At 38.3% G+C, this 15494-nt stretch overlaps 1 protein-coding gene across 3 annotated transcripts in view; it reads right to left on the minus strand.

The window, feature by feature from the left end:
* Positions 1 to 9126, minus strand: part of LOC141783573 (uncharacterized) — a 31524-nt gene extending 22398 nt beyond the window's left edge. Inside the window, exon 1 of one of the 3 annotated variants that reach the window (XM_074660953.1) lies at positions 8469 to 9126. In XM_074660953.1, the coding sequence (XP_074517054.1) occupies positions 8469 to 8537 (69 nt within the window). In that variant the 5' untranslated portion in view covers positions 8538 to 9126. The remainder of the gene's footprint in view (positions 1 to 8468) is intronic. The other 2 variants (XM_074660954.1, XM_074660955.1) reach the window with 2 other exon arrangements.
* Positions 9127 to 15494: the final 6368 nt, after the last annotated feature.

A 15494-nucleotide genomic window follows, 5' to 3' on the forward strand; every position in this document is an offset into this window, starting at 1 on the left:
GAATCACAATTCTTGTAGAATCGCAATACATATCGAATCGGCACCCATGTATCGTGATAGTATCGAATCGGGAGATAGGTGTATTGTCCCAGCCCTAAAATATACTATTGATGAAAATTAAATACAATCTAGAGTCAGCAGCTACACTGATGCACAACAATTTACTTGTAGTAAGTTTAGCAGCTAGATGTAAAAGAAGAGCTTGATTCATTTGATGACAATTTACTTATAGAACATTATAGGACAAATATTTGTTATGTTTGTTGTCGCTTCCAGTTGTTCATTCTTTTTTTTTTTCCACCTCCTGTATAATACTGTGGTTAAGCCTGGATCGCACCACTTAAACCTGGATAGGCTGCCTCACACTATAATCCCCGCTGCTAAGCGTCAATACTGCCTTTCCACAAGTTTTTTTCCAGAATACTCACTGTTGTGAGCTGCCACCTCACAAGACGGACAGTATTTCTGCAAAAGCACAAGGTAGTGCAACAGACCCATATATACTCTGAAGTTTAAGTACATACAAGCAACACATTTATGCTATAAGGAACTGCATGCAAAGGAGAAAGTACACAATGTACACAAATCAAATGTTCAATCAGGACCACCCACGGTCACACCCTTCCCCGCCACCATGCTTATTAGTCATTAGAATCACATTCACAATGTAAACAAACCGTGGAGCTGGAGACGTGTTAAGCTGAACACAAGTGTGAAAATTACATTTTAAATGACCCTATATGCTGCTTCCACATTAGTGTACTAGAAGGATCTCTGTTGCAAATGTTATAGATGTGCAAAACTTTGCATGACAAATATTCAAACTATGTTTGAGGAGAGGATTTTGACTGCTATCAGCCATGAAGGCTTGCATGACAAAAACTGCACCTTGGAAGATCTTTACATCTTTTTCTCACACTTAATGTTTTGCAGTACTGAAGAACTCCATTTAGAGGTCTGAGTCCTGACCAAAGTGTTTATAATCCTTGAAATTGATATGCTCATCAATGATGCAATGCAACACACAGTTCAATCGTTAATATATTTGCATATGTCTGCATGCATTACAGCATATCAACTGTGAAATGATTTGCGGTGCACAACTTTATAGAGATTATTCTCAGAAAATATGTATAACAGGTGGCAGCGAGAGAAAATGACATGTCAGTTCTTATACTTTGGCTCTGTCAATTGATTAAAATATTTAATCACAATTAATCGCATGATTGTCTATAGTTAATTGGGAATTAATCACAAATTCATCACACATTTTTTATCTATTCAAATGTACCTTAAAGGGATATTTGTCAAGTATTTAATACTCTTATCAACATGGGAGTGGGCAAATATGCTGCTTTATGCAAATGTATGTATATATGTATTATTGGAAATCAATTAACAACACAAAACAATGACAAATATTGTCCAGAAACCCTCACAGGTACTGCATTCAGCATAAAAAATATGCTCAAATCATAACATGGCAAACTGCAGCCCAACAGACAACAACAGCTGTCAGTGTGTCAGTGTGCTGACTTGACTATGTCTTGACCCAAACTGCATGTGATTATCATAAAGTGGGCATGTCTGTAAAGGGGAGACTTGTGGGTACCCATAGAACCCATTTTCATTCATATATTTTAAGGGCAGAGGTCAATGGACCCCTTTGAAAATGGCCATGCCAGTTTTTCCTCACCGAAAGGCGCGTTATTTATCCTCCTTCGCAACATATAGATAATATGACATGGTTGGTACCAATTGATTCCTCAGGTTTTTCTAGTTTCATATGATAGCAGTATCTTCACTTTAGCTTTAAAACTGAGCCCGCTACAACCTCCGAAAGATCGACTGCATTAATGCGTTAAAGAAATTAGTGGCATTAAAATGAATTTGTGTTAACGCGCTATTATCACGTTAACTTTGACAGCCCTAGTTTATTCATTTTAAGATTTTCTCCAAAGTGCAACATCAAGACTGAAAAGATACACAAATACTCTTTTCTGAGACAAATGCACAGCCTAATAATTTACAGACTGCAAAGTTTGATTCACATTTATGAATCTATATTAAAGTCATACACTAGTAAATAATTGCCTACTGCTTGATATCATTCAAAGAACTGAGGCACATAAGCAAAGTGAGACTGCATGAAGCAGAAAAAAACTGCTTTTGTGCATGCATGCAAAGACAGACAAAGAGTTGTGTGTTTGTGTGTCAAGAACATTTGAATGAAATCCTTGTCAGTCCCTTGCATCGCTGAGCAGCTTGCTAAGCTGGATCAATGGCAATGTCACAGCGTACGCACTACGCACACACCACCCGGTTCACACACATATCAGCTTTGCACTGTCCTCCCACACTGACATGGACACTGTCACACTCCATTCCCCCTCTCATGAAAATACACTACGCAGGGTTAGACATGGTTGATTATCTTTCCCTCACACTCCAGTGGATCTTCCTCATAGTGTAGTATAAGTAGTCTTGATTAGTGTAAGCTCCTGGGATAGGTACTATAACAGGGCCTAAGAGACCTTTAGCCTCTTTTCAACTATCCTGGATTGGTCATTCAGCCCTTGTTCACGCAGTAAGCACTGCAGCCTTCAAACTCAAACACTATCTGAGTAACTTGTTGGGCTGGAACGATTGGTGTATTTGTGCCAAACCGTCACGGTACAGGGGTCACGGTCCGGTGCACGTAGACACATGCAGAATACAAACAGAACCAAATTTCACAGGTTAGAGTTCTGCCCGGAAGCTTTAAGCCGTATGTTGTTAGCAACATTTGCTGAGGTTAGCACAACACGCTGATTGGTGGCGAGACAGTCACACTTTGGCAAGTCCAAATGTAACGCCCGTGCTGATGGACCTGACACACCAAGCTAATGGTCAGCCGTTGTACAGTTTGGGGTCGCCGGTGAGCGTCCGTCGGCCTAGTTTTTTTCGGTGTGTCCCGCACTGTCTGCTCTAGTCTGCCCGTGTCAGAGTTTTTCTGGCCGATTCAGCATGTTGGCACTCGTCGGTGAGAGACATCACTCTGATTGGCTGTTCAGCTTAAACGAATCGGTGCACTAGAAGAGAAACGTAAGTGAGGAAAGCGTGGTGTGTCTTAGTCTTTAAGTTTCCTTTGTTCAAAGGTGAATGGCTGGCTCACTCTTTTCCAATCCATTACTGTATGGATGCAGGTTCTAGAGCCTCCCAAACCAGGTTTCTTACTAGTTTTAAAATCAGCATAGTGGCTACTTACAAATTAAGTCAACTGGCAAAAACAAGTCACTTATATATATATATTTTTTTCACAACAAGCATTGTTGTTTCCAGTGAATTCCTTATAAATAGCTTGAAGAGATCTTAGGCATCAGGCTAGGATGTAAGCAACAGGCCTAGCCTCTACTAACAATTCACTTTCCTCATCACGCTAACTACTTCTAGCAGAAAGAACCTCGTCACTGAACAGAGCAACAAACACAAACAAAAGTAGACAACAGGGATGGCACACTTTCCCCTGTATCCTCCAGCCGGGCCTTTGAACGGGAGCACTTTGGCACAAAATGGCTGCCATGCGACTATACACTTGGTTGACACACAATATTGTTGTGGATGGAGCAAGTTAGTGACCCATGCAGGATACAATTCACCTCCTCTACTCCCCAAAAGGAGGCATTGTGCAAACTGAGCGGGCAGCAACAATTGTGGAGCACTTGCAAGGACTCTGTTGTGGAAAATTGGAGGGTAAAGATGTAGATGTCGGGACAATTATAGCCCACAACAATAAGGTTGTTTTTTTCTAGTCTTTGTATGCATCTAAATAAGCTTCCATTGCTACCCCCTTTCCCACAACACACAGCTCTATCCACCTATGGCCTTTCTCTTTTTAGATGGTTCACAGATATCCTCTCTCACACACCAGATATGTCTGGAAAATGAGTGTGGAGAGATTTACTATCTCAAATGACAAACAGCCGGACTACAGTGTCAATGTCAGAGTCAATGATCTGTGAGTGGGAGAGTTTGTTGACATGCCACATGTTTGCTGATGTGTGTGGATCTCTGGTTTCTTCTTGTAAACATCTGGCTCGGCCCTGTAAGCCATGGACGGTAAATTCCTTCTAACATGGTAATGAATGGCTTGAGGTGCTTAGAAGCAGAAAATACCACCAAACAACTAGGGCTGTGTATTGGCAAGAATCTGGCGATACAATACGTATCATGATGCATCATGATACGGGGCTAACAATTCAATATATTGCAATATATTGCAATACAGTAAGCAAGGCTACATATTGTGATTTTTTAAAAATCTAATTTTAGGAAAACTGTCATAGTATAAAGACACACCATCATGTGTATAAAATCTGAGTAAAAATAAGTTATTATGTGAAATGGCTACTATGGGGACTAACATAATTTTACATGAATACAACTGGACTCATAGAACCCACAAGAGTCTCAGCTTTACAGTGATACCCAATTTATGCAATTCTAAGACGGTTTAGGGACCCCAGTATGCAGATATGTTCAAATATATCATTTTAGAATAGGTGAAAATAACACGTGTACTGCATGTAAAAAACTGCATGTTTTTTGCCCCAAACTGCGAGTGATTATCATAAAGTGGGCATGTCTGGGAAGGGTAATGGGGAGACTCATGGGTAGTACTCATATTGAACCCTTTTTCATTCACATTTATTGAGGTCAGAGGTCAAGGGACCCCTTAAAAAATGTCTATGCAAGTTTCTGCCCAATTTTGGAGTGCTATTTAGCTTTCTTCGCGACAAGCCATATGACATTGAATTTACATTGGTTGGCACGAATAGATTACTCAGGATTTCTAGTTTCATACGATGCCAGTAGCTTCAGTCTAGCTTTAAACTGAGCCCACTACAATCTCCGAAAGTATAACGTCCGGGTCTGCTGGCGGGCCTGCAAATCTTTAAGAGGTTAATTAAAAATCGTACACCCTTACAAACAACATAAGGGTGCTTTCACATTTAGTCCCTTTCAGCCCTCCAAACGGACTCAGAGCAATTTGTCAGCATTTTTTGCGCATATATGAACACTCCAAAAGATCTCAGACCCCTCTGAAACGAACCGAACTCAGACTTCTTCGGGAGGTGGTCTTAGTTTGGTTCGCTTTCAGTCCATGTTGCGGTTCGCTTAACGTGTGCATTGTAAACTCAACGCGCGCCAGGTTTGCTTTGCCCTTTGTCATTGTATTTTAGCTAGTTAGGGATGGCCAATATTCAGTAAAAATGTGCAATCAGGAGATCAGCATTAATGGTTTCTAAACACCAATCCCTGATAATGCTACATTGTGAACAACAAATTTGTGTTGAAATCAACAGGAGGAGAGCTAGTTAACGTTAGCTGTTAGTAGCCGGTGGGCAGCACAGTCCTGCTTGGCTAAATAACGGAGCTAACAGCTAATGTAGGAGGTTCCATTGAGTTATATTATGATGCGTTCAAGCTCAAGAAATTAGTATTGGGACAAAAATTATAATGTTACCATGAAGTGTAATCTTGTAAAATGTAGTTTTTGGCAAGAATCTTTAATAAATACAGTTGTTTGATGGAGATGTTTTCACAGCAATATAAAATCGATACTGTTAAGTGAGGAAAAAGCAGCGAATCCTCTGACACAAGAGACACACATGTTCCTTTTTTGACAAACTGGACAGTATTTTGTGTGGAACTCTAAAAAATGTTATTGAAGGAGAAAGCATTGACCAGCAGAGTGATGAAGGTAGGAACTACAGTGTGAACAGAAGGAGGGCTGAGGCCCCCATCAGAGAGTGAAGTGGACCAGAAATAGAACTGAGTCCTCTTTCAAATGAACTAACAATGTGAACACAAAAAAGTCCGTTTTCTGTTGGTCCCCCTTTTTTGGTCCACTTTAAATGGACTGAGTTTGGTTCCTTTAAAAAAAGGACTAGATGTGAAAACACCCTAAATATCAGAACAAAAAGCCTCTGGGTTGGCAACTACCACAGAGGTCAAAGTCAAGGAAAACTTTATTATCCCCTAGGGGAAAATTGTTGTACAGTCAGCAGTACCACACAGTCATCAAACAAATACAATGAACACAATAAATAACCTATTAAAGGCAATAAATACAAAAGCTTACAACATGCAACATTACAGGACATTGTTTAGGAAACCAATGGCAGTCAGAACAAAAGAATTTCTGAGCGTATTGGTCCTAAGTTTAGGCAAACTGTATCTGTGGCCTGACGGGAGCAACCTGAACTCAATGGACAGGGAATGGCTATAGGATCAGCTAGGACTGACTGAACCTTCTTCAAGGTCCTACTTTGGAATAGAGTAGTCAAGTCATTCAGGGTGGTGCCTGCAATTTTTGCTGCACACTTTGACTATACCCTGCAACCTGTTCCTGTTTTTGAGGGTAAGCAACCCATACCAGCTGATAAAAGAGAACGTCAAGACAGACTCGATAAAACAAGAATTAACCATTTTCATAAAAGTGTTGTCCACCTTAAAACTACAAAGTTTACGGTAAAAATACATCCGCTGATGAGCTTTTTTACATACAGCGTCCACCTATCCTATCGTAAATTCGTGAGCCTGGTTTGATAGCTCAGGGCTTATGCCCTTTTCTATCCATAGGAAATCGTTGGAGGCAGGAGAGAGGAGATGGAGGAAGAGCCCAGTTGATGCTGAGGCATCATGGCCCATGCTCGGCCAGTTGAGGATTTTTTTTTGTTTTGTTTTGTTTTGTTTTATCTCTTCTTGTTTTTTTATAAATATATATTTCTTCATTTTTTCCCTTTTTTTTCTTTTCTTCCTTTTCCTCATAACAAAATAAAATAAAATGAAATATGGATAAAACAAACCGGAGAGAAAAAGAAATTAAAGAAAGAAAAAAAATTAAAAAAAGAAAAAGAAAAAAAGAAAGAAAGAAAAAAAATAATAATAAATAAATAAATAAATAAAACTTTAAAAAAGCCAACATAACTGGGCAGGATCAATATCGTCTGACTGTGTGTGTGTGTGTGTGTGTGTGTGTGTGTGTGTGTGTGTGTGTGTGTGTGTGTGTGTGTGTGTGCTCTTGAGAGGGCTGGGGGGTGGTTGGCTGTCAGTCAGTCAGTCAGGGTGCAAATCAAATTAAGGCAAGATTAAAAAGAATAAGATAAAATAAAGTAAAATAAATATAAATAGGTAGATAGATAGAAGTAAAAGAATGATGGCTAAAAGGATGGTGTTTAATAGGGTGATGGATAAAAAGATGATGTTTTAAAAGCGAATGATGGATAAAAAAAGGATGATGTGGTTCTGGCATGTGGTGTGTGGACTATAACAGGAGTTAAATGTAATCATGTGTCCACCTGAGTCCCAAAGGTGAAGAGAAGCTGTACAGTCTGTACAGTCTGTGTCATGGTGTGTGTGAAAGAGAAAGGGAAAGAGTGTTAATGACCTCACTATAACCCCTGTTTAAAGCAAGGTTACAGGCTGGTGTGCTCATTATGTTAAAAGCTGCAACTGGCCTACAAATGACACAAGTCACAAGACAAAAAGTGAAGCCACGCTGTTCACAAACAAGCCCCATTTCTTTCATTTCAGCTGTACTGTGAAAGGGGAAAGCATTGACCAGCAGAGTGATGAAGGTAGGAACTACAGTGTGAACAGAAGGAGGGCTGAGGCCCCATCAGAGAGTGAAGTGGACCAGAAATAGAACTGCATCCTTCTTACAAATGAACTAAGAATATGAACGCAAAAAAAAGTCCCTTTCCTGTTGGTCCCCCTTTTTGGTCCACTTTAAGAAGACTGGGTTCCTATAAAAAAAAAAAAGGACTAGATGTGAAAACACCCTATATAATATCAGAACATATAGCCTATGGGGTTGTCAACTTCCACAGGGAAGCTGTACAGTCTGTACAGTCTGTGTCATGGTGTGTGAGAAAGAGAAAGGGAAAGAGTGTTAATGACCTAACTATAACCCCATTCAAAGCAAGGTTACAGGCTGGTGTGCTCATTATGCTAAAAGATAAGATAGAACTTCTTGTGCCAGAGATTGCTCAAAAATACAACAAAATTACAACAAGTTCAAGTGTATAAAATAAAAAAAGTACTATTTCTAGCACAAGTGCCTAATAGAATAAAAATTAAGTAAGATACATGTAGTAAAATGAGTAAATAAGATAAGATAAGTAAAATAAAAAAGGTAAAGTAAGCCAACAAAAACAGAAAAATAAGTAATAATGCACATTAATATTGCACACAATGAACAGTGATATTGCACATGAGAATGGAAAAAGTAAAAAGCTGCGTAGTCAACTAACTGGCCTACAAATGACACAAGTCACAAGACAAAAAGTAATGCCACGCTGTTCACAAACAAGCCCCATTTCAACCCTCATTTCACAGCTGTACTGTGCTGTGTATTATCTAGTGCGCTGTACTGACTGACAGCCTATAGATGCATTTAAAGGTTACAACTCAGCCAAACTTACCTTCAGCTGGAAAGGATGTATCTCGTTGAGTGAATGTCTTCTTAGCTTCTTCGTCAGCGTCTTTAGCATGTTTTTATTAATGGGTAGCTTATGGCTTATTACGCTTTTATCACGGTGACTGTGACGGTTACTACAACTTCATGAGCTTAACATGAGCGACTTTTATGCATTTAAAGAGAAGAAGGAGAAGAAGAAGAAGAAGAAGAAGGCACACGGGACTATATATCACTTGACTGCCAACCGCAGAAGAAGAAGAGGAAAAACAACAGCGCAGAGCAGCTGTAGCGTAAAGTTAGCTACTAGTGTCGAAAAAACGACACGCCGACATTCATTAAACTGCGTAGTAAATGTGACTTGTTCTTCTCGGAGGCTGTGCGGAGAGAACTTGTTATCTTCGAGTTCATTAGAGTCTCCGTTGTTGTTGTAGTGGAAAGTCTCTCTCTCTTTCTTGAGATGCCTCGCTCGCCGTAGTTACTTCCTGGAGCTTAATTCAAAAAGATGTTTTTTGGGGAAAAAAATAAAAAAAATAATATATCAACTTGTTGGGCATTCACACACGCACACACTCACACACACACATACACATACACACAAGCAAATGCACGCAGCAGCTGCGCGGACACACTGGAGTGCTGCTCCTCCAGCGTTGAGCGTATACTGCCCTCTGATTGGCTGAGCTGACGAGTGATGTCATGTGTTTCGCTTGAGGAGGAGGAGGAGGGCTGAGAGTTAAAGCCACATTATTCTTGTCTGTTTACTTCCTCTTTTCATAGCAGGGTCATCATTTAAATGCGATAAAAAAAATATGTTCAGCAGACAGATATGTGTGATTTGATAAAGCAGCCCCTTGCTTTTGATCAAGTGAATTATCTTTAACTTCATCTTCTCTGATAATAAGGTGGTAGAAGTTGCTGTGTTGTGTTTTTTTAAAGAGGAGCTATACACCCATTTTCAAAATTCATTCATAAACTGGGAAAAAAAAGTTCGGAAACTTGTGTTTGGTCGATCATTTCTCTGTTGTTACAATGCTAATTGGCATTATATTTTACATCGCCTGTTTATTTACCTTCACAATGATGTCCAACTTGTAAGGATCATGCATTTGTGGGATGAGCAGCACAGCTGATTATGTTGGTAGCGCCCAAGAAAAATTTGCCAAAATGCTCTGCCAATGGTAAACAAAAAATGTTAAATAGTGTAAAATAGCCAATATGTCTTGTTTGTTCCTTGTTACTGATAGAGAGTTCAATCATCCAATCCACCAAACAACTCAAAACAAGAGTCAATTCCAACAGGAGAATACACTGTTTACCATTGGCAGAGCATTTTGGCAAATTTTTCTTGGGCGCTACCCACATAATCAGCTGTGCTGCTCATCCCACAAATGCATGATCCTTACAAGTTGGACATCATTGTGAAGGTAAATAAACAGGCTTTCTAACTATGTAAAATACAATGACCATTAGCATTGTAACAACAGAGAAATAATCAACCAAACACAAATTTCCAAACTTTTTTTCCCAGTTTATTATTCCTATGGTCTAGGACAGTCCAAGAAATATTAGTAAACAAAAAATAAAGCTTTTTACATCGTATTCCCTTTCCCCTTACAGTGGTGTTGTCAGAGCTGGTTGAGTGTTTTATTTCATTCCAATATTTTTCACCAAATTTAACCACAAATGTTCCAACAACTCTCTCCCAAATCAGCTATTATGAACGTTGTCGTCACTACCGCATTGCATTGTGGGATATTTATGCCGCTGTAGTGTCCAGCGTTGCATACTGTAATAGTTAAGCGGAGATAAAATGCAATTTGCAGACTTGGTTTCATACTAAGGTTTCGGACATACTAAAATATCTCACATACTGTTTTAGCGTACTCAATAGCATGTTAGTATGGAATTTCAGACACAACCAATTAATTGGAGACTGATTTTGTGGTCCCACAAAATATTTTTTTATACCCAAATGAGCTTTATTCTAGTTTAGTGTTCTCAGTTGTGAAACAGAAAATGTTCACATTTACTCAGATCATTCCCCTGGGTGCTCTCAGTGTCATCTCCAACATCTTTCCCAATTCATTGTCTATGGAGCAACTCCACACTTTATACCCGATGACACTGGACTGTCTTAGACCATAGAAATAACATGTATGAATTTTGAAAATGGCCATGGTTCCCCTTTAATATCCCCGCTTGTATCAAAGTATATTGTAATCTGTTTAAACACTCAATTAACAGACATTTTTTACATCAGACACATACACTTTTAGGATGAAAAGCACATGTGTAATTGATACCATTATATATAGGCTATATTAATAACATCACTAAACTTTTGGCTGTTTCATTTAGGTGGTATTGCATTTCTATGCATTCCACGGTAATTACCATGGTAGCCATTGGTAATTAGTTAATTAGTTACACTTGTGCTTTTCCTGCTACGGCAAGTCAAAATGTGTGCCGTATAAAGCATATAGGGTCTAGTACTGTCTGTCTTTAGAAGGAAATCAGATCATACTTTTGACAAAGTGAAATCGAAACCATGTTATTCAATCTATTTACTTCCTCCTGGGATATAGATAGCAAACTATAATTTACCCAGTGGTAAGTATTCAGATCGACATGACAAAAAACATCCATTAAAAGTCAAAGTTCTACATTGAAAATGTAAAAGCATGCAAGTATTATTAATAAATGTACTTAAAGTATCAAAAACAAAAGCACTCAATGCAAGGAAATGGCCCATTAAGTGTACGTGTGGAAGTGGCATTTTACTTTTAGATTTGGTTGAGGTGGAGCAAATGTTTTTTGTTAAAGAAATAAGGTATTGTGATTCGAAATAAAATTTCAAATAATTGTACTGATCTTGCCTGTCAGTGGGACTTTTCTCTTTTTTAAAATCAAATGCTGACAAAGTGCTGACTTGACTATGACTTGCCCCAAACTGCATGGGATTATCATAAAGTGGGCATGTCTTTAAAGGGGAGACTTGTGGGTACCCATAGAACCAATTTTCATTCACATATCTTGAGGTTAGAGGTCAAGGGACCCCTTTCAAAATGGCCATGATAGTTTTTCCTCGCCAAAAATGTTGCGTAAGTTTGGAGCGTTATTTAACCTCCTTCTCTACAAGCTAGTATGACATGGTTGGTACCAATGGATTCCTTAGGTTTTCTGGTTTGCGTTAACACAGTATTATCACGTTAACTTTGACGGCCCAACTTAACATTTATCAAAGACACATTTTCCTTTTCTGTTACACCAAGCAGACTCTTCTTCTTCTCTTGCAGATTGTATTGTCACTTCAATTGAATTCAGACTTATAATAAGTGAATACATAAACATGACAGTTATAACCCAAGGTTTAATTCTTTTAATTTATAAAAATAAAGACATTTTTGGGGTCATTAAGGCAAAATGTTATCATGTGTGTACACTTTGGATCCTGTGATATGACATCACATTCTGGCCATTCCAGTGGCCAACAACAACCAGACCCTCTCATGAAACTAGAGAGAGAGAGACAGACAGACAGAGAGAGAGAGTGGGGGAGATGTGAAGAAGGAGAGCATGTCAGGTATAATTGGTGTAAGTGGGGCATCCAGTTTCAGTGATGTCATTCTTTGCAACCACTGTCTACTCTAAGATGTTGATGCATGTGTGCATACGTTGCATGCATGTCCTGCACTGTAGCTGCATTGTCTCAATTTTTATTTGGTAAAAATAATTCTGCAAAAAAAAAGAAACAACTCTACAACAAAATAATCAACATGAAAATATTTTTTTTTAATCATTCAATATATTCTGCACATAACTGGAACTTTTTTAGATGACAGTGTTAAATATTTGTTCATTGAATAAAATTTTTTGACACTCATTGATGTTGATTATGTTGAGTTTTCTTCAGGTGTGTCTTCTTTTCTTTGCCTGTTCAACCATGGTGGCTATCGCTGCTCATGCAGCCATACCCAGAAATGATTGTGTCTATTTCAAAACCTGCGGTCGTAAATGCAAAATCAATGTATTAGATTCATTATAGTAACTTTGGTTTTTGCTCATCTCTCTGCTGCTGTAGAATGCTATGCCTTTAAAAGCTTCTGGCTCACTTGTTTGTGTGTGAGAGGCTTTCTCACTTAACACCTCCGGTCAATGACCTGGTTAACTTTCCAAGGAACCTGTGGCTTGGCTCCAGGTCAAGCTCAATACAAATCCAATTTGTTGCTGAATATAGCAACAAGGCCTGTGTAACCCCTGTGTAAGCGTTTCTTATATATATATATATATATATATATATATATAAACTGTCCAAAATCATGACAAAAGAAAGAGTACATCCTTGTTCTGATCATGTGTCAAATTAAAGAGACTAAAAAGGCTGCTTGACTCATTTTTGGGGATTCTTATCTTGATCATCTTTGGCCACAAGAGGGCAGCATTTTTACTCTTGTAGAGGAAAGGAATAAATGGATTACATCAGAGAAGAGATCCCAGATTGAGTCACAAATCCTTTGAACAGCATGGTGTGGGTATGGTGGAGGTGGGTGGTGTTGTTAGAGTTACTCTTACTAATACGACCTCTGGACTTTGGATGATGGTCATCCTGAAGTAAACACTGTTAAGCATTACGGTTTATTTTCTTGAAAATAGTCCATGATTACAAAACTCTTTTTTTTTGTTGTGACGCACTTTGTAACGTTGTTAAGAAACGTGCTACAAATAAAGTTAATTTTATTATAATTATTATTATAAATATAATTATTATTATTATTATTATGATTATTGCCATTATAATTATTAAAAAAATTAATTAAGCTAGATCCTATATAAACGGCAGATAAAATGTTTTTCAGTTGAAAGATCCTAAAGAAAAAGTCACCTTCACCCAAAGTGTGTAATCTTCCGGTGACATAAAACAAGATTACAAGCCTCTCTGAAGGATGGATATCTTTTGAGTTAAGTTAAACCGTATTCAAAAATGCCCATTTTATACCAGGGCCGTATTAACCCACAGTACAAGCATTAGCTGTGGGTCCCTATTGAGCCCCCCTCTTGGAAGCACCAGATACTAACCAGTGATCCTCCTCATGAATAAGAAGCCCCTACTTTGCTGTCATAAATTTATGATTATTTGACTAAACACAAATTTATTAGGGCTGTCAAAGTTAAGGAGATAATAACGCATTAACGAAAATTTGTTTTAACACCACTAATTTCTTTAACGCATTTAACGCAACTTGCGATTTTATGATTATAGCAAGCTCAGTTTTACTTACGCAAAAATTTGGTGAAGAAAAACTGGCATTGCCATTTTCAAAGGGGTCCCTTGACCTCTGACCTCAAGATATGTGAATGAAAATGGGTTCTATGGGTACCCATGAGTCTCCCCTTTACAGACATGCCCACTTTATGATAATCACATACAGTTTTGGGCAAGTCATAGTCAAGTCAGCACACTGACACACTGACAGCTGTTGTTGCCTGCCATGATTTGAGCATATTTTTTATGCTAAATACAGTACCTGTGAGGGTTTTTCTGGACAACATTTGTCATTGTTTTGTGTTGTTACAGTTTTTCTCGATTGTTTACACACATTTTCTGAAAGCATGCCTCATACTCTCAGAACTCTACACACAAATCAAAAAACACACACACAATGGGCAAAACCCCTCAATTCTCCTGCAAAATGAAACTTTACATTCAAAACAATGTCATTTCTTCTCAAACACACACAAACCATCATATGAATAGACATTTATAAGAACCAGTTGAACACTGATGTGCTCAATGTAAAACACTATGATGAATGGAAAACACTTCTTCTCCATTCATCATAATGACTTAGGCCTTTTTTTTGTTCAGTGTTACACTTACTACAGACAGTACATACATAAGTGTGTTGTAAAATATTTTAGAATATTGTTTTTATACTCAGAACACACAAATACACGGTAACAAATATATTTTATTTTCCCCACAAAAACAATGTACATCCCAACCAACACAAAGTTGCACATACAGTGGTCTACATACAAAACAACAGAGGAATTTACTGTATACAGTTACAGTAAAAAAAACTATGCTGCATCCTCTCTTCTGTTTCGGTCTGGCCACAGCACCTCATCCACATCACAAGCAATGTTTGCCCTTTTATTCTAAAGCTCTGATTGCTAATTGTAACACTGTGTGACAGGTGTTTGCCCATGTGATGAGTCAGTGTGCGTAGTAGGGCAATTGACTTTAGAATTTTGAATGACAGTGTGTTCCTTGTGAAAACGAGATTTTCTTCATGAAAATTGTGCCAAATGCAGAGAATTGTGTGTAGTGTTTTGAAAAAAGTGTGTTTTAGAACTGCAATTTGAGTGTAAAGCAGGAATTGTGCTTGTAGTTTAGCAGAATTGCTTCAGGGGGTTGGTGCATGAGTTACATGTTGTGGTCATTGTGTGTCAAGTACCAGTATTTGTGTGTAAACAATTGAGAAAAACTGTAATTGATTTCCAATAATAAATATGTACATACATTGGCATAAAGCAGCATATTTGCCCACTCCCATGTTGATAAGAGTATTAAATACTTGACAAATCTTTGAACAGATAAAAAATGTGTGATTAATTTGTGATTGACAGCCCTTAAAGTTACTGTATTTAGAAATATGCAGCATGTTAGCATAATATCACCTGAAATATTTATGGTAGTAAAACTAGATTTTGACATAGAGCCCCAAGATTAGGTAGGGGCCCTTTATACTCTAGTTTATATCATGCTTCAATGGTTAGTACTCCCACATCCAACACACCTCTGCAAGATAGCAATGGTGTACTGGGGGAGTTTGAATTTGCTGAGTGACTGACTAATCATAAATGTAGCTCGTCCGTCTTTAAACAGTGATTATTTTGCAGCTTTTTCACTGGAACTTGCATCATGTTTCCCGTGCCCGCCTCAGCAAACACAGCTCCAGTGTAAGCAGCAGCCTTGTTTGCTCTCTGCTGGCGGCTCACCGATACTGCACGGATCATGTGGAGTGTA

Source organism: Sebastes fasciatus, chromosome 15 (genome assembly GCF_043250625.1).
Source record: "Sebastes fasciatus isolate fSebFas1 chromosome 15, fSebFas1.pri, whole genome shotgun sequence".
NCBI classification, from domain to species: domain Eukaryota; kingdom Metazoa; phylum Chordata; class Actinopteri; order Perciformes; family Sebastidae; genus Sebastes; species Sebastes fasciatus.